General features: G+C 43.8%; 1 protein-coding gene and 4 non-coding genes across 5 annotated transcripts; all 5 read left to right on the forward strand.

Moving 5' to 3' along the window:
- Window positions 1-9,817: 9,817 nt before the first annotated feature.
- ahcy (adenosylhomocysteinase) lies at window positions 9,818-21,360 on the forward strand. The gene is made up of 11 exons (XM_053869109.1): window positions 9,818-9,978; window positions 12,940-13,130; window positions 15,528-15,603; window positions 16,076-16,228; window positions 18,108-18,220; window positions 18,765-18,972; window positions 19,070-19,157; window positions 19,283-19,400; window positions 19,907-20,029; window positions 20,109-20,180; window positions 20,827-21,360. Exons 1-11 carry the CDS (start codon window positions 9,951-9,953, stop codon window positions 20,956-20,958), a joined length of 1,302 nt encoding a protein of 433 aa, XP_053725084.1. The 5' UTR covers window positions 9,818-9,950; the 3' UTR covers window positions 20,959-21,360.
- Window positions 12,624-12,725, forward strand: LOC128761347 (small nucleolar RNA SNORA17). Its single transcript, XR_008415005.1, has one exon. It is a non-coding gene; the product is annotated as a small nucleolar RNA SNORA17 (small nucleolar RNA).
- LOC128761350 (small nucleolar RNA SNORA17) lies at window positions 15,869-15,993 on the forward strand. The gene has a single exon (XR_008415008.1). It is a non-coding gene; the product is annotated as a small nucleolar RNA SNORA17 (small nucleolar RNA).
- LOC128761346 (small nucleolar RNA SNORA17) lies at window positions 18,349-18,474 on the forward strand. Its single transcript, XR_008415004.1, has one exon. It is a non-coding gene; the product is annotated as a small nucleolar RNA SNORA17 (small nucleolar RNA).
- Window positions 19,639-19,737, forward strand: LOC128761348 (small nucleolar RNA SNORA17). Its single transcript, XR_008415006.1, has one exon. It is a non-coding gene; the product is annotated as a small nucleolar RNA SNORA17 (small nucleolar RNA).
- Window positions 21,361-24,423: the final 3,063 nt, after the last annotated feature.

Raw genomic sequence — 24,423 nt, forward strand, 5'->3', positions numbered from 1 at the left:
GTTGTCGTAGCAGACGTGGAAATCTTTAACCCTTTGAGTGCCAGAGTGGCTCACATCATGTGAACATCTGTGGTGGAAACCGTTCCACTGTTGTTGGACAGACAAAAACCGTCATCTACCTGCGTGTCTTCTTTGTCAGCCACACAAAAAACAACATTTATTTGTGACGTGTGATGATGATTCCAGCTCACACAAGATCCTACTACCGCTGCTCTACAGGAAGTAGAAATGACTAGTCCTGTCCAGCTCAAACTCACGAAAACTACCAGACGATCCACTCCTTCATCACTACACACTTGATATCAGGACCTCACAGACGTAACGGTTGTGACGTAGGTGAGAGTCAGTAAACGGAGCGGCAGTACAGAGCTGGTGGACCTGACCCAGTCAAACCTTGACCCTCCTCACTTTACATCGACAGATAACGGCGGTGTTTCGTCAACGCCGCTGATAAGTTCTGGAACGTCAGCGAGCGGATATCAGTGGCGTTTTTAAAAGACTGCTGCTGTGGAACCTCTCTCAGCAGAGAGTGGAGAACCGAACTGCTGTTCCTGGCCAAGTGGCTCGCGGGTTACCTGCGGCCACGTTAGAGCTCCACACAGCAGATCGTGTGGAAATGTTGACTGTCTTTGTCTAGTGGTTTGGTTTTCGCTTGGGTGGACACAGAAATGTTGAATCTCTGGGCTTCCTAAACTGAAATATTTTGTCTCGAGTCAGCTTCACTGTACTGTTTTGAACAAAGGCTAATCAGTCGATCAGTGACATCATCAGAACCACAAGAGGTCAGCAACCTCTGATATACCCTGGCTGTGACTGGACAACACTGAGCACGAGGTTCTCCAGGTTTGATTCTGGATATGGCCAATCCTGGTGTCGACGTCGGTGGGATCAGTTCCAGGAGGTCAGATGTGGACGGGGATATTAATGCAGTCTGCAACACTGGAGTTCAATCCAGCAGCAGTGTTTCAGGAAGAGAGGAGTCAACAGTGGCACAACAGCGGTCCATTTAAGTCCTTATGCCAAGTATCCAGCACTGAACATGAACAATTAAAGAAATACATAAGTCCAAAATGACTGCTCAGTCGTCTGTCAGAGATTCAGACTAGATCCTCAGGCCACAACTATAACAAGGAACTAAATGTCATGGGGGGGAAATGGGCTGCCATTTTTACTCTTGGATGAGTAAAAACAGTCATATACACTATTCAAAACCAATGGAGAGTCACCCAACATGGCAAGGAACAAGAACACGAAGAGTGTATTTAAGGCTGGTATTGGAAGCAAGATGTTCCCAGAGACCATTCTCTGAAAAGGAAGAGAAAATTACCATGAACAAGCTAGAGGTACTGACCAAATTATGCAGGACAGGGTGAGAATAAAAATGGACGCATAAACAGAAAAGGTTATGGAAACATGCCATAATTTCTGGACTATAGAGCGCACCAGAATATTAGCCACACTAAATTTAAAAAAGAAAATAGATGTTGTTCATACATAAGCTGCAACAGTCTATAAGCAGTGGTGCTGTCTGCACCGTAGAAAGGTCAGTGGTGCACCCGGCTTAAAAATGCTTGAGGATCACTTCTGAACTAGTTTGGAAAATGGGGTCCAACGTCGAGTCTGACTCATGAAACAAACTGGGCAGAGTTCTGAACTTGAAAATGCAGTCTTCACCTGCGTGTTCCAACACCACAGCCGGCCTCAGCAGCTGTTGTCATCTCCCGTCCTCCAGGAGATCGGCTCTGTGGGCGGAGCTGCATACACGTACGCGGAAACAGCACATTTTGAGCACTTTAAGGTCAATAAAACAACTGTCATTTCATCAGTTTGATGTGACGAGAATCAATATTTTGACAGCATGATGCTCTTTAGCCTGTAAAAATGCCGTATTAGCTGCGTTGTTGCATAAACCACAGTGTCCAGACCTCCAGAAAAAAGTAGTAGCTTATAGTCTGGAAATTACAGTTTCATCAAAATGAGCATCAATACAAACATTTATATGTATATTAGGAAATAAGGAAATAAATGCACAGAAATGTCAGTATAGATAAGGAAATATCCTATTTATTTTTTCCACAACTCTTTGTATTTGTTCCTTGTAAATCCTTATAAATCATTAATATTTCTGCTCTTTTAAAGAGACATCAAATTATTTTCTGTTTACCTTTCCATTCTTATTTCCACCTTAGTCACTAAAATAATTACAGCACTGCTGACATTCCATTCACCAGGACACACCACCAGGACATTGTTATTATTTTAATAATATATAAAATAATACATTGCAGCAAAGACTGGTGAGAATCACTGTCCGACTATACGCTAAATTTCTCCACGTGTCTTTGGTAGACAGAGGGTTCCAATGCAACATCTTAAATGTTGACATAATAACTGAGTCCATATGAACAACTCAAAGTCAAGAGTGAGTGGACCCATGACAATTCACAAAAACAACTGAACCATTAGGACAGGTGCCAGTGAGGAACTTAATCATGAACAATGTAAGAAAAACAAAACAAAGGAACAGAACAGTTTGGAACAAAAGCAAAAACATGGCATCACAAAAAGAGACTTCTAAAAACGTCGCTCAACTCTGCCTCCCTCCTCTGCATGACATCACCAGATAAACACTTTGACTTGCAGCCAGGTGGACAACAGAGCGGCAGACCAGGTAACCAGGTCACTGGACCGACCGATCCGAGTCAGTCGGGCACTGGACCGACACCTCTTCCTCTGACCTCATGTTGCGTCACACTGGGAACTTGGCTCTGGAACGGAGACTCTCTGGCGGATTCATCAGAATGTGATCGATCGTGATGATCGGGGAACCTGTGACATCACCGAGCCAATGGGTTTCATAAGAGAAGTTCATAGTCTCCTTTTTCAGGGAACCACGACCTGATCATATGACCCTAGCGTCCTTAAAACGATTTGAAGTTGAAATAGCCAATGAAATAGCCAAACCAATGAATAACAATAGTCAGTGCCAGCTGTCAAGTCAGGTCAGGCTCCTGTCAGGGTGGTCATAATGTTTGGCCAACCTTGCAAACGTCTCACTATCATCTGGCGCCATCAGGTGGAAGATGTGTGCACATGACGCCGGTACACCTGCGTTCGGTTTTCCTCCATGAAGACTTCAAGAGCGCCCTCTAGGGTTGATCCATTGTCGGCACGTGGGTGAGAACGGGCACTTTCAGTAAAGCTTTTGTTTCTGGCCCAGAAGGAGTTGCAGCTTCGATTCAGTACCAGAGGTGGTCCGTCGACTGGTTCTGGAGTCAGTGCTGCGTATGGCCTAATGCCCAGACCAAAGTTAGCATGCAGTATACTTGAATTAAAAAAATAATTAAGTAAAAATTAAGTTCAATAATAGTGAGGTAGTATAAATAGTGCTTTTGTGTTTAATATTCTTCCTCATATGCACCAAGATCTGAAACATGTTGTTGTGTTTGTCAAAGTCAAAACACAGTCGACGCCATCAAGCAGAACCCAAACCTTGTCTGCTTCACTAAATGTCTTACAGTTTGCCTGCCATGTCGATTTAATACTGTATCCAATGATCTGTTATTTAGAAAATAAAACACTCCCATCTATTGATAATAAATGGTACTGCACTTTATTGCTCAAGCTTCTGTTCTGTTTCTTCAGTATTTCCTTTTCAGGATATTCTAATCCTCATCCAAATTGGACTTCAACTCACACATGTCTCCCCTCTGCTTTCTAAAGGCTGCTTTTGTTTGTTTATGTGCATTGTGTTGAGCTTGCTTTTCAAAGAAGACGGTATTGCTGATGTAATTCCAGCTCAAGTCAACAGTTATTTACTGTAGAATGTGTTTTAATCGCTATAAAAAAGCAATTCCACGGTCAGCTATTTAGGATTTTTATTCTTTTGCTATTGTCTTCTTCATGCATAATTCACTGCATTGTGAGCAAATAAACCACAGAATGCATCAAAAAGCTTAATTTGATCTCGAAGTGTCAGATCGCCCGAGGAAATAATATAAGAAGTAATAATATGAGGTAAATGGATGTTGCATGGTTACATGATGGCTTTGGAAGACCAAATTGTGATGACAATGATCTGCAGATGTCTAGGAAGAAGGCAGGTCTCATGCAGGACTCTACCACATTAAGGCAGGGTGTTCTGAATGTTTTGTTGTTTGCTAATCTAGTTATCAATCATTCTTGTAATACAAGAAAACAGAGTCTGAATTATTATTTTATTATTATTATTATTATTATTATTATTATTATTATTATTATTATTATTATTATTATTATTATTATTATTATTATTATATTCAGAAGCTAGTTAGTTTAATCCAGACATCTGCCGTCGGAAGCGTGTTTACAATAGTGATGGCTCCGCGATGGCGACAGTGGTCAACCGTCACTATGAAGCGACTCTGAAGGAAACCAATTGATGGATCAACAGGATCACCGTGTACCATGTACAATATAACAGTCTTCGCTAGCTGTCAGCTTTGCCTGTTCTTCTTCTATGGACAGCTGAACCACAATGGGAATTCTGCATTTATTCTTCTTCTTCTTTTCCTTTCAGCTTCTCCCTTCAGCGGTGGCCACAGCAGATCATCCTCCTCCATCTCTCCCTGTCCTCTGCTTCCTCTTCTCTCAAACCTACAAACCTCATGTCCTCCTTCACCACCTCCATAAATCTCCTCTTCGGCCTTCCTCTCCACCTTCTGCCTGGCAGTTCCAACCTCAACATCTTCCTACCAATGTACTGGCTCTCTCTCCTCTGTACATGTCCAAACCATCTCTGTCTAGCCTCTCTGACTTTGTCTCCTAAACACCTGACCTCACATGCTGTCCCTTCTGATATATTGGTTCCTGATCCTATCCATCCTGCTCACTCCCAGAGAGAACCTCAGCATCTTCATCTCTGCTACCTCCAGCTCTGCCTCCTGTCTTTTCCTCAGTGCCACTATTTCCAAACCATACAACATTGCTGGCCTGACCAAGGTGTACACCTTCCCTTTCATCCTTGCTGACACCATTTTGTCACACATACACCCGACACTCCAATTATTCCATCCAGCCTGCACCCACTTCTTCACCTCTTTGTCTCACTCTCAATCGCCCTGAAGAGTTGAGCTTAAGTACTTAAAATCCTCTGTCTTTTTTTTATCTCTACATCCTGTAACTTCACCTGTCCACTTAGGTCCCTCTCATTCACACACATGTATTCTGTCTTACTGCGGCTCTAGCTCCACCTCTCGAGCTTATCTTCCACTTGCTCCCTGCTCTCACCACAGATCACAATGTCATCTGCAAACATCATCATCCAAGGGGCTTCTTGTCTAACCTCATCTGTCAACCTTTCTGCATTTATTATACAATAGTAATATTGTTGGAATAGCTTGTGCTACTAATAAATAAGTTTATAAAAATAAGAAAAGAGATAAATAAGAAAGAGAGAAGTTACAGTTGGAGCACAATGGCAGGAGTGAAGTGGAGGCTGGAGCAGACATTGTAAGTTGTTGGCGGGTTCAAGGTCAGACAGAAGAGGCTGGAAAGTACCATCTTATCCAGGGCCTGATGGAGCTGGTCCTGATAAGAGCCACCTGGGTCCGAAGGAGGGGAGTGTGTCTTGTGATCATTGCCCTCGTTACGGGGGAGTCAGCGACCGGCACTGGCGTCAACGGCTGAGGACAAATCAGACAAGGACAGATCCCATGTGGAGAACTTTTGTGTATAAAGAGTTCAAGACCTCAGATAGTTTTTTCTACCGGACTACTGCTGAGGCTAAGTCAGACCCACAATTCTGTGTATGTATTAGACTCTTCTGTCAGGGAATACATTTCTTGGATGTTGGATGTTGTTGGTTTCTTGGTAGTCATTGAACGGGCGCGCGGAGATACACAGGAGGTGTATTTCCAACAACCAGAAGGACTGAGGAGCTCCCAGCGCCACCCCTCACCATGGAGCTGCATTACTCAGTAGTTCGACTTAGCCTCCACTGCATGCAAACTGGGAGAACATGGCACAGTCGAGCTTTGCCTCAGTCGGGCTATGCTCTGCATCTACTCAGTGTTAGCACACAACACCAACAAGCCTTGATCAATAACTGAGGAACAAACATTTGCTAACCCTGATGACCTGTTGCATCACTGCACTTTTATTCAATCAGAAAATGGGTTCAGGAAAAACAAAGGTTAGTGTACAAGTTACTTCTTTGACTCAGAATGTAGTCGATGAGCCGTGATGCAGACAAGAGGAGCTTGCGCTGAGGCTGTCCAGAATGTAATGAACGCAACATACAGAACCCTACAGACCCACTTTCTCTTTTCCTTTCAGTATTACACAACTGTCAAACCGTCAGTAGGTCTTTCTAAAATGTGGTGAAATGCATCCACCTCACAGACCAAGGCCTGTGTTATCACAGCATCCATTTTCGATTGTGTTGTTTTTGTGTCAAAAGACTTTTGACAAATTTCGGTCTCTCACTTGGAGCACTGAGTTCTTTCATTTTGCAGGATCAGCTGATTCTTCGATAAGCAAATAATCTTATCTAACTCTAACATGCTAGACTGCAACAAGTATCCAGCTAGTTCTTGTGAATACCTGTTCACTTTGATGTTTTGCACTGAGGAGCTTTTGTCCACTGTGCAGTTGGGATTTAACATTTAAATGGCACAAAGCAGCTGCATTTGGACATTGTTTAATTTTTACACATAATAAACAAATAGTCATCAAACCTGCAATGGGAAAAATCGATTCAGATTTTGAACAAATCACTTCTTGAACGGCCTACTGGAACGGATTGTTGTCGAGAACCGAGGTACCACTATACAGCCAAAAATTCAAAGTTAAAAAGACAAAAAGTTATGAAGTTAAACTATTCAGTATGTGGAGGCACATATTTAACTTCATGCAGGAAAGCATGGTAAGTTGAAGCCAATTCATGAGTACATTTGTCACTTTTCCAAATGGAACAGCACCTGGAAACAGATCCAATGATGCCTCACATCCATTCATTTCTTTTGAGCATTTTCTAGAATTTGGGGGAATCCCAGGACAGACCCAGGACCAAAGAGTCGTGATCCACGCTGGAAGAGACAGTTGATAAAGACAGGTGAAGACAGAACCGTCTGCAGCTTTGAACCTGAGTTTACCAGTCGAAACTAAGCCGGCTGGTGGTCCTGCTCCTGTTCTGCTGGACAAACTTCTGTCTTCGGATCAGTTTGTGATATTTGTTCAGCGTTTAAAGCTCCAAGAATGTTTACACATCCTGTTTATTTTTATCAGGCTTATCTGATACAACAATTGTCTAAATGTTCATTCACACAATGACAGCGATGAGGGCGACAGAAGCAAACAGCAGTAAACAAACATGAGCAACAGGATACAGAAGAGTCGATACCTTCTGCCTCCTCTGGTCTCATTCAGATCAGCAGTATTATATTTAAGTAGTGTATTTTATTTTATTGTAGGTTTGAAACTTGTAATCTGTTGCTTGGTGAGTCCATGACAGGACTTCACTATATTCTGCCTACAGCCAAGACTGAATGTCACTCACTCAATTAGTTTCTGGAAATGTTCAATATTTAACATTCAATATTTACCTACTCCATTTCATAAGATGTGCTTGGTAATTCAGAATAATACTTTGTGTTTTTCCACCATGTCTATCTCTGTGCTGGCGTTTTTTACTCACCAGTCAGTCACTAATCTTCTGAATTTGGGCATTCACTCGATCTTCCTTCTCGACTGGCACACAAACACTTATTTTCCAATTTCTCCACCGCCGCTCACTTTTTGTTGGCTCACTGCAGGTGAACCCCTTCACTCATCATCGTTTCATTTTTCAGTTAGGATTACTCACAAATTCATTATGATTTCATATTCATTCTGGCTCACCTGCTCACACCTCACTCCACTTCATCTCTGTCAAACAGTCATTTAACTCACTCATTCATTGAACCACGATGACCCAGAGTTTCACTCTCACTTCATAAACTTGTTGATTTTTATTTCACTCACAATATTCCTGACACAGTTCACTCACCTCACTCACACTCTCACTCATTCATTCTTGGAAACTCACTCACTTGTTTTCCAACAGGTGACACTCGCTGGCACCAACACAATGGGCAAGGGCAGAGAATTAAACTACTCTATGATGAAAACTGCATGGAGAGAGCCGACTGCTTCCGACTTGAACTGAGAAGTGAAACGGAATGTAGCCAGTTAAGAAGCGAGCAAAGTGAGAGGCAAGGACGCAAAGAGGAATTTTTGATATTCATTACAATGATCACATGAATAAAATGTCACTCCCATCTGCCTCCACCTCCAGCTTTTACTTTCGTTCCGTGAGCAGTGATTGTGTTCTTGTCATTAAATTATTCTGATTTTATTTTGGGATTTTTCTGTAAAAAAAAAAAATGTCCAAAACTTCCAAATCTTCTACCACCAATTTTTCCCCCAGGTTTTGTGATGTTTCTTCTTCATTTTATTATTTATTATTCATGACTTTCTTCATCTTCCTACGTGGGGTTGCCGATAGATTTAAAAAAAAAAAAAAATCTAAGGTGTAGAAAATCTTTGTTCGTACCCCTCTTGAGATATTGAAGACTTGTGTCAGTGAAGTTAGTTTAGTTAGTTTCACGTGTCAAAGTTGTTTCCAAACCTTGTGGTGGCCATTTATATGAACCCATTAGCTTTTGTCAAACACAAACAAGCAAACGTTTTCAGTTGAGGTGAATACAAAAACCAATTGTTGGGAATCTGGACAGTGAATGTTGAAACAAAAGTCCAGATCTGCTCATACAGAGAGAGTGTGTTGGTTGGATTAGCTGAAGCAATTACTGTGCCGGAGAAAACATCAGATAAGCAGGAGAAGCCTAAAGACAAATGTGACATTGTTCGTGTGGCCTCGGGGTGTTTGCAATGATGATATGACATGAGCATTGACTCTCCCACATTTGAATGAAACCTGAACACAGCTCTTGTTCTACAAAAAAAAAAAAGTATGAGTAAATTTTGATGGGACCATATTTAGGCTTGAGACTAAGAGAGATGAATGAATGAGAGAAGAAGTGAAGGCGTGTGTAAAAGCAAATGGAGCTCAAGAGAAGAAATCACAAATTGGCAAAATCTAAGTGCACTGAATCACTGAGCAAAATTCAATAATATATATATATTTCGATCCACATACAGTATACGACATCTCAGTGACAGAACAACAAGGAAAACATGCTGGTTAAACTTCCTTATTTCTCTACAGTGCCGGGGACAAATCCAGGCATGCAGGGTGGACAGGAACACCACGACAGTTGAGTAGTTCAAACATCTACTTGAAATGGTCATTTGTATTGTTTTGTCTGACCTCATGAGGAGTTCTTTGAAAACCAGAGAATAGAAAACACGCTATAGAGGTGAAGGGTGAAAATGAAGGAACCAAGAATAATTATGTTTTGAACAAAAGGACACTTGTAGGTTCATATTGACTTTCTTCAACTTTCTGTTGCCATTTTCCTGGTGTAACTGTAATTATAAATCAATCACCTTATTTCTGCTATTTTTTTAAATCAAATACATAATCTATATTCTATATTCTTTCCATGAGTGAATGAAATCAGAATTTCACTTCCAGCGCGGGGATGTAAAGTGGATGTAAAGGTGAATCGCCCTGGTCATTGTTGACCTTATCTGGACCAGACTTGTTGTCTCAGCAAACGTCAATCAACAGCTCAACCGGGCTGTTTTTCGTCTTACAGCCAATCATGTTTGTTTACCGCGGGGCGGGCACTTGTCTGGCCCAATAGAAGCCCAGAAATCGAGTTCCCGGTCACGTCCCACTCGTGGAGCGAGCGCCGTTGTGTTGGAGCATAAAAAGCCCGCCGTCATGTGGTCGGTCTTCCTCTCCGCCTCTTCTCGGCCATCTGGCAGCAGCGCTCACTCGGCCCTCGCCCTCCTCCAAACACCTGAAAATGACTGAGAAACTCCCCTACAAAGTTGGTCAGTATTGGTGCTTTATACTTCTACCATTCCTAAAGACGCGTTGTCAGTTAGCATAGCTTTGCAGTGCTATCGAACATGCTGGAGAATATTTGCAAACAGTCGCTTTTAACAGGTGCTGCGCAGAGCGATACTGGTATCGCGTTATGGTGAATGACTTCCCTTATAATTCATACATATCAGGCATTTTCTGCTTTTTCTTTCAACCATGTGCTTCTCGCACTCTATTGTCTATATAATCCCTTTATTTGTCAAACGTTGTTGTTTAAACGCAGTGCACGCGACTACTTGTTTACTAATGGAACAACTTTAATAAAGCATAAGCAGTGTTTTAATGTGCAGCTCTTACATGTCGACGTGCACGCGTCACTTGCGGAACATAGTTCACGTCTGGGAGTTGTAGTTCATCAGCAGGTCATCGCGGCGCACTGCTGAGCTACAGTCGCCATTTATAACTACAACTCCCATGGTGCACGGCGCGGCGCCGGCTGCTTGTACTTGACAGACAGGAGCAGTTTGCATGCTGCTAACTAGTGAACGAGTGACCAGCACACGTGGTTTTCCCCGCTACTCGAGCGTGTTGAGTAACGTGTCTGTTGAAGCCATTTCAACTAGGAAGAATTACTCAGGAAAACCGATAGATCTTATCTCTGTTTTGCATTAAAGGACGTAAGGCTTTTCCTTGGCTGTTTTCTCCAGGTCAACACGCGGCTTGTTTGTTTCTTTTCTTATGTGAAGTGACCGAGGTTACTCAATGGCTAGTAAACTGATAACCCGGGGAGGGGGGTAAAGTACACGTTTATCTAGGTCCCCGTAATCCTGTGTCAATAGATTGATCTTCTGAATGTTTGAATTATGTCTGTTGCGACACTAGTGAATTAATATATACGCATTGGTTTGTCTTTTCACAACTGTTACCCAGACATGACCTGAGACAACCGGGGTCCTGGCCCGGGTCACACTTTTGGTACAAGATGCTCAATGTAGGAATGAATTTATATGATTATCTATCTCGACAGTTAATTTGCAAATGACATGTGCAGGCTGACAAACAGAAAAGTCTGATATTGCATTCTGTATCATGTGATATTGTACTCTAAATGGTAATTACAAAACGAATCAAGTGTAATAGAGGTCTTGTTCAGTGTTACAGGTTTCTTTTAATTGCACAGGGTGTGGGTTAAACAGTATATTTAGGCAAATGCTGCTTCCCACTGTAGTCTTTTGTGGAATGTTCTCATCCTTTCTGCCTTTACGGTTGTTATGATCCTGTATCCTCAGCCGTATCGCCTCTTACTGTACTCTTACTATTAGCGCTAGCGGCTATTTTAATAGTCGATTCCTGTAAAATAATGTCGACTTGTGGTTGTAGCCCGAATTCATTTTGAACCTTGGTGTGATCCCACACAGTGTTCTGGAGAGAGTGAGTTGAGTCAATCCAAATCCAAATGACTTTTGTAAGTGTTAAATGCGTAACTGTTAAACTGATGCAGGATCACCTGGATATTTGAATAAGAACCAGTGCTGTGTTGCACTTCTGTGTTCTGAAGTTTGAAGGGGATGATCGATACGGCCTTGAGCTTAGGTTCCTCAACAAAGAAGTTTGCCGAAGAGTGACTCCTAAAGTTGTAGTTTTTGTGACCTGGGGCTCTCATATAGTTTTCTCCTTGTTATGATAACAAGCACATGTAGGAGCCTCACTGTCAGCTACACATTCTCTCAAAGCAACACTTAAGGTGACAAGTTGCTGACCTGCTTCCTCTTTGACGGTGCATCCACAGTCATTTGAGGTGTCTGTGTTTTGTATGTTTCATCTGGAACTTCCTAAGCATGTTGTTGCATCACAATCTAGAAAAGCACAAACCTTAAAGATAATATAAAGGATGAAGCATATCTTTTAACAGCTATAACTTCATTCCCTGGCCCTTGGGCGCAGTGGTAACCCTGAGACCATCAGGGAAAAACAAGTGTATTTACACGCATACATGAACATGACGTGTCGCATGAAGCGATGGCTAAAAATGATCACTCCCAAAGGTTGTTTCTTGTGCAATTTCACACATTTCTAAAAACTGTCATCCACATCTGTCCAGAAGTTTTACTTTGAACACAAACAAACCAACAATGTCAAACTTGGACCTCCTTGGTGGAGGTAATCGGACACTTTGCTTCTGGATACTGCTTATCCTGTTCACCCCAGAGGTAATCCAGGTCCAGGCTCTTGTTTGACTTGGGTTGTACTTTAACCTCTGAACTTGGGAACCTTACCGGGCGGTAGTTCAGTCCAGATCAGATCAGTTTTTACAGGACATGTTTGTTTCACTTGTTCATTTCCCAGTGTTGCACTTTTGGGAACTCACGGAAGAGTTGTCAAAACTGCTGGGCGGCCTGACTCTGTACATAAATGTGTCATTGGTTCTGGCATGTGAAGAAAGACAGTCACTGTGTACTAAAAGTGTGACAATTGCCTGTCTGACTCTTAAAAGAATTATGCTGCCTGGTAGGCTTTGTTGATTTTAATCTTGTTTTTATCAAAGTCAATTAAAAAAGGTAACGCCTCTCTCCACACTAGTGGAGGTGAGGCCAAAGTGTTGTTTTGAGGCTTTTATGCCCCATCAGTTTAATAACAATGTGAGGGTTGAGAACTTGCCCCTCGAGGCGTTGCAGCTCAACTGTCAGTGTTGCAGCTGTGTCATGAGGTGGCAGAGAGAGAACGCTGGTCGTCTGCACTGGACCTCGACGACATCAGGAGGTTTTAGAGTCGCACTGACCAGGAACATACTCCCAATTGTGGGAAGAATAAAGGCAATCTAATCGAACACGTTTAGCCTGCCAGCTGGCTGTTAAAAACCTGTCCCGCTTTGGGGGCTGCGCTGGTGCAATGGCACCCTGAAAATGAAACGCTCTGAACTTCATTCTTGTGACTAGCTTGTTGAAGCATAAACAAATCCTCTTTTCCAGCTGACATCGGCCTGGCTGACTGGGGACGCAAAGCCATCGCCATCGCCGAGAATGAGATGCCTGGCCTGATGAAGATGAGGGAGCTGTATGGCCAGAGCAAGCCTCTGAAGGGTGCACGCATCGCAGGCTGCCTCCATATGACCCTGCAGACTGCCGTGCTCATTGAGACCCTCACCGAACTGGGAGCTGAGGTGAGTTTTGCCCGCAGGCCTCTGTGCTGCAGATGATATCTGAGCTGGTGGAGGAAATTCAATATTGACTAAAATCACAGGCCGCATAATGTAATTTGTCATGTTGCTGGACTGTCTAATGTTTGGTCTGTCATTTGGTTTCTTGTGTGCCCAACATGAGCACATGCAGAAACTCATTTGTCCTCTCCAGGGGTATCAGGTCGCTCATGTATTTATTCTCTCAAAAGCTTTTTTCAGAGCGGTGTCTGGAGTTGTGTAACGTTTGTAAGTGACTTTACTCTAGTCAGTCCAAATGCAATCCGTTTCTGTCCTATTCTTTATATAGCCGCTGCCTTAGATCAGATGTGAAATGGTGTTAGGGCCGGTCAATTAATCGATAGATTAAAAAAAATGTATAAATCAGGATTACGATTTATAAATAATCCTCCGATTATGACAACATGAAACGATTATTTTGCCGGACACCCATCTCCCCAACTCATTCTGTCCCGATGCACCCAAACGCTGCACCATGCCTCTTCCGGAAGTCACAGTGAGCCCGCTACACAGAGTAGCGTGAGGCTCTGCCTGTTAGCGAGAGAGCTTGAGCCTCTGTTTACACGGCGTGTTGGACGCTAATATTACCCACTGTTAGCTCTCGTAGATTGGAGTTTCTAGAGAGAAACATTTGACCTACATGGTAAAGGTTAAATATACCTGTTAAATTGTTTACATTTTACGCATTGTTTTATTGTAGGTCATTGTTCAATAAAGTTTGAAAGTTCAATGCCTGCAAAACATAAAATCGTTGAATAATCGAGATTATGATATGAATCAGAATCGTTGTCCAGCCCCAAGTGGTGCCACATCCTTCCTTATGTTGTGGCTCAGGTCGGATTACTGTCACTAGTGCTGGGTGAAGAAATTTATTTTGTAAAAAAATTACTATCAGTTGCGCTGGACATCAATTTTATCTGTATATCATCATTTTCAGAGTTTTAAAAATTAAAATGATTGTATTCAATTGTCAACCGCTGTCTGAACAGCAATTTTGTTTAACTTTTAGGATAAAAAGTAACTTTCAATTAAAATTGGATTAAATACAGTACCATTCTCACTTGTGTGAATAAAAGACTTGTGGCTGGACCATAATGGTCCAAACAAGCTGCAGTGCTCTTGTATTTCAAACCCTTATGCAACATAAAGGTGACTTTCAATAAGTATAGAACTATCCATATATTAGTGAAGACATGAGATTTGCTTTCGTTAACAGTCAATTTAACAGGATGTAAGTCTATCAAAACACTAAATGGCTGTTTTGTCAAGACGAAGGCACCAACTTTATATTTTGTACAAGAAAAAGATCAATCTATCGTGTGCTTATTGAACCTGCTTATTAAAGCTCCTGCAGCTTTTGACCGTATTTCTATGTTCTCTTCCACAAAGTGGTCATGACAGATTCCTGTCACATGTTGTTAGCAAGGAAAAGTATTTTGCCAACTTCACCGGGCTTCTACTGTGTTCAGGCTGCCATACAGTTCCAAGCTAATCTTCATTGACATTTTTTTTGTCTAGTTTTGGGGAATTTACAGCAATCTTTAACATTTGTTCAATTATTGCTTCATAACGGTAATAACTCTTGAATGTTTTGACTTTGTGGGGCATTTGTTGTGCATTTAGTTAAGCATGCTCTTGTTGTGTCAAAGGTTTGAGGTTAGCCGTATGCTTCATTAGCTCTGCCATGCAGACAGTCTTTCTGAGGTGGTTAAGAGACACTCCATTTAAAAATCAACTATATTGGCATTTTTGCCTGATGGTGAGCGTATGTGAGAACGACATACTCTTCTTGACAGTCGTCACAAGTGGCGTCATGCCGAAAACTTTCTGTCTTTAATGGTAGTAGGGTATACCAATTTCGGTACGTGTCCTCAGGACTTCGGTTTGCTAAAAGCCTGTCCCACATGACTTCAGCGGGGAAAATGCAGTCCTGATACATTTGACATGCTGTTTCCAGGAGTAAGTCTTTGGAAGGAGGTCTAGAGAGCCGAGTCATATTTGTTTGGCTATGGTGTAATTTCAGTGGTAAATTCAACAGATTAGGTGCAGGAGGAAAGTGTTCTAGGACTTGTCAACGACTAAAGCTCCAACCAAAAGTCAAACTATGTTGAGCTGGAATGTAAATGGTGCCCAAACAAGTTCAGGCCATACGTTTTCTGTCACTTGGTTTAGAACGCATCTGACCAATGAAGGAACGCTGCACTTTTGCGACTGAGGATTCAAAGCAGTGGCCGTGTTTCAGAAGACTGTCGTTCTGACCTGCAAGAGATCCAGGATTCTGGATTTTTGTGTTTTTCCCTTCTTGATGCGATTGGATGATGCGAGTCTCTCTGATCTGAGTTTCTAACTTCCTGCCTCTAGGTCCAGTGGTCCAGCTGCAACATCTTCTCCACACAAGATCACGCTGCCTCTGCCATCGCCAAAGCTGGAATCCCAGGTGAGCTTGATAGATGCCGCCCTGTAGATAAGGTGGGGACTTCCATCTGAGTGTCTCTGCCTCTTTTTTTTATTAATTTTATTTTTTTTTTACGGAACTGTTTTTCATTACAAGTGATTATTGATGAAAAAGTAAAATCTCTAACACAACTTTATCAACCAATAAATGACTCTGCTCAGCACAATGCTGTGGCACTCTGGTTTGTCAACAGTTGTGTAGTGGTGTCGCCTGAAGAAGTGAGGTGTCAGTTTAGGTCTCTGAAGTGGTCGCCCCTCGAGGCGTTGCAGCTCAACTGTCAGTGTTGCAGCTGTGTCATGAGGTGGCAGAGAGAGAACGCTGGTCGTCTGCACTGAACCTCGACAACGTCAGGAGGTTTTGGAGTCGCACTGACCAGCGACACATAGACTCAATATGATAGCGTGATGGGGACATCAGGGATGTGAACTAAACCAGTCGCTGGTGTTCTCTAAAGTGTACGCATGGAAGGGCGAGACAGACGAGGAGTACATGTGGTGCATCGAGCAGACCCTGTACTTCAAGGACAATCAGCCCCTCAACATGATCCTGGATGACGGCGGAGACCTCACCAACCTGGTGCACCAGAAGTACCCCAAGCTGCTGGCAGGTAAGGGGCATGGATGCCATGTCTTTATTCATTTTTTCGCCCTGAATTCTTTGGAACATTCCACTGCCAACACAGTATTCCTAAAAAACGCCTTCTCATCTCACAATTGGAGCGCTGAAGTCTGATTTTCACTCTTGAGCCGTTCCTAACTTCTTATGTCCTGGTATATGTGCAGATTCCATTTTTTTCTTTCATTGCCATATTGCTTTGTGGTTTTTTTTTTTTTAAACTACTTCACGGACCACTGTTAAATACCGATCCGACAGCCGATACTGGCATTTAAACTGTTTAGTGCTCGCAGCTATGTTATCATTTTGATAATATGGCCACGCGTGTGACGTCTCCACTCAGCCATGCAAGGATGGCTGGATCGTGAGATACTTGATGCATTGAGACCAAAGAGAGCAGTAATCGAGGACGAGGAGGAGATTGCTCAGTTAACCCATCTATTTGGGTTCACCATACAATCATGATCACCATAAATGAATAGATGGATGTACGCTGCACAGGTGTGTTGAGAGAAGTGCTTCATTAAGCCATCGACTGTGAATTGTAAAATGCACAACATAAGTTTCAGTTAATATAGTCATGAAAAACGCCAAACTATCAAATTTGATCATGTGTCACTGCACTATCCAACTCAGATCCACGGATTATCAAATAAAGGAGATGGAGCGGCTCATAAATCAGCTGGTCAATAATCTGCAGTCTCGATGGACATACATGGAACCTACTAATAAAATCTGCATTGACAGTTTCTTGTGTCAAAAGTACAGTCAAAACCACAGACATCCAATATCGAATGGTCAGGTCTCTGTAGTCATGTCAGTATTCTCGGTCGGAAAAAAATGGTATCCGCTAGTGATAAATGAAACATCTTAAAGCGTTTCGACAAATGACACACTGTGCTGATGCTGTGTTGATACTGTCACTGAATACTGACACCTGCTGGACATAAACAATCGTTGCAGGCAACCTACTTGACAGACTGAATTGACACACATTTGATGGACTACTGTATATAATATTTAAGTCTTTGTATTCATTTATTATTCCATATCTTTAATGTGAACATTTATCCTATGTTTTTCCAATGTTCTTGACCCATCATTAGTATCCGCACATCGCCGCTTTCATCGAAGTTTCAAAGGCAGTCTGTTGTACTCTCCCATGTAAAGATGCTGATACTCCGCCATCTAGTGGTGGGAAACTTCCCATGCGCATGTAACGAGTAAGGTGGCCAGTCTGTCTGAAGCTGTGAAAATTGACCCACTTTTATTCGAAATTTTAATAGTACTACACCCTCCAGAGAAGAAGCTTCTACATTAAACGTACACATTTGTTTTGTAACATTTGTGTAAACCTCTTGGAGAGGAATCCTCCGAGTTAATGGTTCAGAGTTCACAAGTTCTGTTGGCGCTTATTCTCATGAATCATCTGGATGTTTGGTTCTTATTGTCATGAAGCATCTGGATGTTTGTTTTTTCTGATCATGCAGCAGCTCCTGCTGGAGCTGCAAATTCTGAAATATGATAATGAAACTCCTTCATTATGAGGAGTTCCAGCATGATTTGTAGTGAGTCACATTTTACACACACGCTGATAATTAAAGTTTGAACCACAACCAAAACTGGTGGAAGAGAAACATCACAAGTTCAACAGCTGGATCATCTTGCGCTTTATTTTTAGATTTATTATAATCTAATGTGAACACTTATTACATGGAGCATGACATATTTATTACTTTATTTTTGTCTTCAAATCCCTTTTGGAACCCAAAGAAACGTGTTTGGCCGACTCTTGAGTTTTGTTACCTCATGCGTGTGTTATGCAAAGTTGTCGGTGAGCTGTGTTGACATCTGAGTGCTGTGCGTGTCAGGAATCAAAGGACTGTCTGAGGAGACGACGACCGGCGTCCACAACCTTTACAAGATGATGAAGAGTGGGGAACTCAAGGTTCCCGCCATCAACGTCAACGACTCCGTCACCAAGGTGCGCCAGGGGTGTGGGTGAGCAGGCGGGCAGGATTATTGTCAGCTCCCACTGATGTCCGCAGCCAAGTGATAGTCATGTTGGGGACTTTTTCCCATCCCTGTTAGTCATTTTTCAGACTCTAGTTTAATGCCCCTCGAGGCGTTGCAGCTCAACCGTCAGTGTTGCAGCTGTGTCATGAGGTGGCAGAGAGGGAACAGCCGGTCGTCTGCACTGAACCTCGACAATGCCAGGAGGTTTTGGAGTCGCACTGACCGCCAACATGATGACTTGCTGAGTGTTCCAGAGCTGGGCAGTGGGGTCAAGACTAATGTACCCGGCATTACAGTGTTGAAAAGGGGTCATGAAAAGGTCGTTGGCTTCATGTTGTTGAATTTCCCCACTGTGGGACTAAGGGGCCATGTAGTCTAATAGCTGAACTGTGTAGCAGGAGAGTTAAAACAAGTGTCGCGTCATCCGCCAGGACACGATGACATGTTGACCTGAGCCAGATATATGATGTAATGCGGCGCTCCCTCCAAGTTACGAGTGTCTCCACCCTCAGAGCAAGTTCGACAACCTGTACGGCTGCAGGGAGAGCCTGATCGATGGCATCAAGCGCGCCACCGACGTCATGATCGCCGGCAAGGTTGCTGTGGTGGCTGGGTACGGAGACGTCGGCAAAGGCTGTGTCCAGGCTCTGCGCGGCTTCGGTGCTCGCGTCATCGTCACAGAGATCGACCCCATCAACGCTCTGCAGGCTGCCATGGAGGGTGAGGACGGCGGCACCCACACGTGCCGAGGGTTGGCAACTCTGCCCACTGCCGGAGGGTTAACCTGACTGTCCTAACCTGTCTCCTGATTCTCCAGGTTACGAGGTCACCACCATGGATGAAGCCTGCAAGGAAGGAAACATCTTCGTCACCACCACCGGCTGTGAGGACATCATCATGGGCCAGTGAGTTTGTTTGCCTCCCCTTTAATTCAGCCGGGCCTGTTCGCTAACTGCCGCTAGACCGACATTTAAAGTCAATTTTATTTTAGTTGAGAGAAATCGCTCATGGGTCGCTTCCTTCCCTCCAGCCACTTTGAGAGCATGAAGGACGACGCCATCGTCTGCAACATTGGACACTTCGACTGTGAAATCGACATGGCCTGGCTCAACAAGAACGCTGCAGAGAGGATCAACATCAAACCTCAGGTACACACACGCGCAGGGCTTGTCTGTCTTAGTGAGGACCGTCATTGCCATAAACCTCTCCCCATAAACCTAACCGTCCAAAACAAATGGCTAACCTTAACCAGGACTCTGAGCCAGCTATTGTGTAGTTTTAGCCCTCAACATGAGGCTTCACAAAGAGGACCAGCCAAAATGTCCTTAATTTAAAAACTCATACAGGTTCTCGCAAAGAGAAGTACAAGAACACATACACAGTGTAAATGCCCCTCGAGGCGTTGCAGCGCAACCGTCAGTGTTGCAGCTGTGTCATGAGGTGGCAGAGAGCGAACGCTGGTCGTCTGCACTGAACCTCGACAACTCCAGGAGGTTTTGGAGTCGCACTGACCAGCGACACATGGTCGACAATTGGATCACTTGAACCTGCTACAGTCACTGGTGCTACCAGAGTGGAGTTTGTCTTTCATATGAAACGGATCACAGAAGGATGTTATCAACTTGTGTCAAGCTGCTCTGTTAACCCTCCCCAGGTCGACCGCTATCGCATGAAGAGCGGCCGCCACATCATCGTCCTGGCCGAGGGGCGTCTGGTCAACCTGGGCTGTGCCATGGGACACCCGTCCTTTGTCATGAGCAACTCCTTCACCAACCAGGTAGCAGAGGGTTCTGCCTGGTGAAAGTTGTGGTTCCCTTGGAAGGTGACCTGGTGTAACTGTTGTGCTCCCCCTCCAGGTGCTCGCTCAGATCGAGCTGTGGACAAACACAGACAAATATCCCGTCGGAGTTTACTTTTTACCCAAGAAGGTGAGTGGGCTCTTTCGGAACCCTGCATCACATGGATCGAACAAAACTGGAGCCTGAAGATTAGGCTCTAGTAGAGAGCAGTGCGCGTGAGTTTGACAGGATGACGTTGTGGCACGTGATTTTTAAAACCCCGCCCGGGGGAGCCTTGCGCCACACGTGTTTGGACAAGTTTAGGTGTCAAGATTTCATCTGTTGCACAAGCTGTTGGGACCTGAACCCAAATGACCATCTGCTGAGTATTGCGTTACATTGATGCTTTGACATGACAGTCCTGCACAGAAGTTCCTCAGGGTTTGCTGTGTTGATCCTGAAGCTGCTGTCCATGTGGATTTAGTGATGGTGAAACAGGAATGTGTCATTCATATGTGCTGCAGTCGGCAGGTCTGTCTTTGGGATCCAGTGTTTGATTTGAGGTTTTAGTTATGGCAAGTAAACAACGTTTGGTTAAGTTGAGGCTCTAAGAAGGATCAGATCAAGAAGAAACTGGACTTTTTTTTCCCCCTTGTGAGTTATTGAGGGGGAAAAGAAAATTGAAACTGATGTTTGGGGGTATACTAAAGAAAAAAAAAAAATGTAAAATTTGAAAACTGTGAGAAATAACTGTGGCTCCCTCTTCAGCACTGACACTCTCATTTCTGCTCCACAGCTGGACGAGCAGGTGGCTGCGGCTCACCTGGACAAACTGGGGGTGAAACTGACCAAGCTGTCGACCAAACAGGCCAAGTACCTGGGTCTGCCCGTGGAGGGGCCCTTCAAACCTGACCACTACCGCTACTAAAGCCCGGCCGAGGAGCCGCGACAGCAGGAACACGCGAGTCCAGACGACGACGGCTCACAGTGAGCTCGACGGCGCCGACGATCACTGGACCTCAAACACCCGCGTCTCGCTTCATCTACTCTCCTCACTCCTGAGAGACTTCCTCTTATGTCATTCCCTCGATCGAGCCTGAATCAGAACCAAAGATCTGCTGGACTCACTCAGCACTCGACAGCCTCACCCGTGTCAGAGGGAGCCAGCAGAGTGTCTGATTTAAAACAAACCAAGGTCTTATATTTTAGCTTTTGATTTAATTTAATTGCCCCTTTACGGCCACAAGAGCAGGGACTGCCCCCTACAGGTCGGTGGTGACGGTTACAGTCCAGAGTTGAAAAGTGAAAATAAACGTCGACTCTGAAAACACTTCCTTGTGTCATGTCTGAATCATGTTTATTTCAGGTCATGTGACATGTTGAAGTCAGCTGATCCATTCATCTGGACTGTGTTTTACCTTCAGCCCTGCTAGCGCTCGTCTTCCTGACCTTCTTGACTCGAGTCACGCTTGCATGATGTTGTCTTGACTCATGTCCAGATGTTTCCGTCGTCTGCAACAGCCACTCTTGATTCGTCAGGCCGTTGCTCTGAATCCTGGTTGTGGCGTTCTACAAGTCGCTGTTCTTGACCAAGTTTCAGCTAAGCTTCTAACATTGTCTGGAGAAGCGGATCAGCTGAGCTCTTTAAGTCCTGTGGCAGCAGCCAGTACTTCTGCTTTGTGTCCAGAGATCAAGTTGGAAGAACTGAACCCAACCCAGATGTCTGAGCTGAAGTTCTCATGTGAGCGTCTGATCGTGTCCTGTCAGTAACGTTGGGAGTGTTTCTCTTTGCTGTTGCCACCAACCCTTGAGCAACACGTTTAACTCCAACGCAGAAAGTTGTTTTAATTGTAATCTGAACCTACAAGTTTTCTGAGACTCTTCAGTGCACGGGAACAACACCATTCATTGACACTTCTGGAGGTGAATGGAAGTGGGTGATGTGCTATAGGTTCATTGCAATGATATTTCAAATGTAACGAAATATAGAAATATGAATGTAGATTATGTGGGGGAAAAAACGAAGTCCATTGTGGCTGGAAGTGACGCACTCTTGTTGAGATGATTGAAAGGGGCTTCTTCCGTTGTGCTTCAGTGTGTCCTGTCATCCAGCTACTTGGCGAGAGGTGGGGACTCACTGGACGAGTCTCCAGTCCATCACCTATATAAACGTATCACCTCGTGACCATTTACTCGATAAACTTGTTAGATTTTCACAATTGTTTGGAGGTCAATCTGGCAACCAGCTAAATTCCTCATGTTTGTGAGCTTCAGAAGGCAGCAGAGACTATTCTTTTTTTAAATAACTGTGTGAGGAGACCAAGGTTCAGAAGCTTGGTGTCATGACTCAGCCTCGCCAGCAGAGGACGCCAGAAGGTCTGCGATCACCTGACCCGGCTTCGTCTGACTTTGAGTGATTTGCTTCTCCATCAGCTGCAGAGCCTTGGGGAGTATTTCAACTCCACCTGAAGAACCACGTGACTGAGCCCAGAACTGACTCGGACCTGAACTCGAACATTCACCTGAGAAATGTTTTCCGAGTTTGTGACTTGAGAAACAGTGGTCAGGGAGGAGGGAGCTGAGGCTGAAACAGGTGCGCTTCCTGTCGTGGCACTGAGTTGGTGACGGCGGGGGAGTTGAACCGGCGACTCCTGCGGCTCTGCTGGGACCTGTTGAAGCCGAACGGTAAACAAGTGTAAAACTGAATTCAGATCCTGAGACGCGCCTCGAAATCCAATGGTTCTTGTGACCCTTTGACCCATTTCCAGGGCCAGGGTCTTTTCTTTAGGCCCCATGGAACCGTCCTCACATCTCTGAGTGAAAGAAAGCCCACCCGGAGGGAATGTGGAAGATCGCTGTTTTACTCCCAATAATGACAAAAGCAGTGACAGAGACTCTGTGTAGTGTTGGATTTATTCGATGCTGATGAGCAACACTCACACACACAGACCACTGCAGACACTCTCAGATGTAGCGAATCTATTGTGTGCGATTCGAAACATAAATAAACGTGTTGTGGCTCCGTGGTAAATCAGAATAATGGTAGATTACATTCTTTTTTCCAGAGTTGGAACAACGTCAGACACATGGAGCTCGGGTGTCTATTGAATGAATGATGCAGGATACAAATAAATATTCATATTCATTCAGTCTGTAATAATAAATTAAATAATAAAACACAGAAGGGAATGCAGCCAATCATGAAATGAGAGAGAAACAATGAAGCGGAGGGGAAAATTTACTTTGACATTTACTGAATTGGTGACGATATCTGCAGCCTTGTCCGCAAATAATACGTCGAAAACCGCCACGTTCGTGTCCAACTCCGTGATGTGGTTTGTGTTATCTGTTTGTTTCAATGTTTCCAGTTTGTTTAAATAAATCTGATCACGTGATACTTCAACTTAAATTTTTTTTTTTTTCCGATGGCGTGGCAGCTCTCATTTAAACCATGAGATGTGCCACGCTTGTTTACATTACCCTGCTCACAACCCAAATTTCCCCATGGGGCAAGAATAAAGGCAGTCTAATCCGATCCGATCCGATCCGACTTTTCAGTTGTTACTGACATCTGCTCCGGTCTTTCCTCAACCTCCGCTCTGCACTGAACCCAACTCTAGTTCATGAACTTGAATTTACAGCAGAATTCTGATTGGTGACACAACAAATCACTTTTTTTGAGGTTCTTACCAATTTTATTTCTTCGAGGCTGCAGCCCCAGTCCAAACTGCACCAGTGAAAGCGTGAGCATGTTCTTCTGCCTAAAAGATGAAGGTCTTCATCAGTGCAATGCAATGTCCACAGTTTTCGGACAAAAATAAACTGCAGACAAGTGTCCAACCTGCCTGCAAAATAAAAGTCCCTTTTTTCAGAACAGGAAACAAATTATCAATATTTTTGCGCTATTTCTTTAACCTAAAATCCAAGTGTGCTATATATTTTTAAAGATTATATATATTGGTGTTCAGTGTTGACCGATGCTGACCTGTGATATTTAATGCCGGGACCCTCCGCCCTATGACCAGCGCGGGTCATTGCTTCCAGAACCATGTGGTTCAAATAAACAGAGCTGCACCCTGCTCTTTCTTCTTCTTCAAAAACTGGGGACACATCTTTTCTGATATTGCTGCACTTGAAAGTTGGTTCCTCTGACGACATCCTCAAATGGCGCCGGCGTTTACGACCACAGAGCATCGCACCTGTCCAATGTGTATGGACGCTGAATGTTATAAACAATTTTGTGTGTACAGAATGATTATATTTGAGTTCTCTTTTTACGTTTTGTAGGAGATGTGGCAGAGACTGAGTCTAGCTAACAGCAACAGTCAGCTAACGTACGCCTGGGAGGTTCCGTCCCGACCGACCCTCGATCGCTGGACTCATCTGGTGCCGT

The sequence above is a fragment of the Synchiropus splendidus genome, chromosome 6 (assembly GCF_027744825.2).
Source record: "Synchiropus splendidus isolate RoL2022-P1 chromosome 6, RoL_Sspl_1.0, whole genome shotgun sequence".
Classification (NCBI taxonomy): domain Eukaryota; kingdom Metazoa; phylum Chordata; class Actinopteri; order Syngnathiformes; family Callionymidae; genus Synchiropus; species Synchiropus splendidus.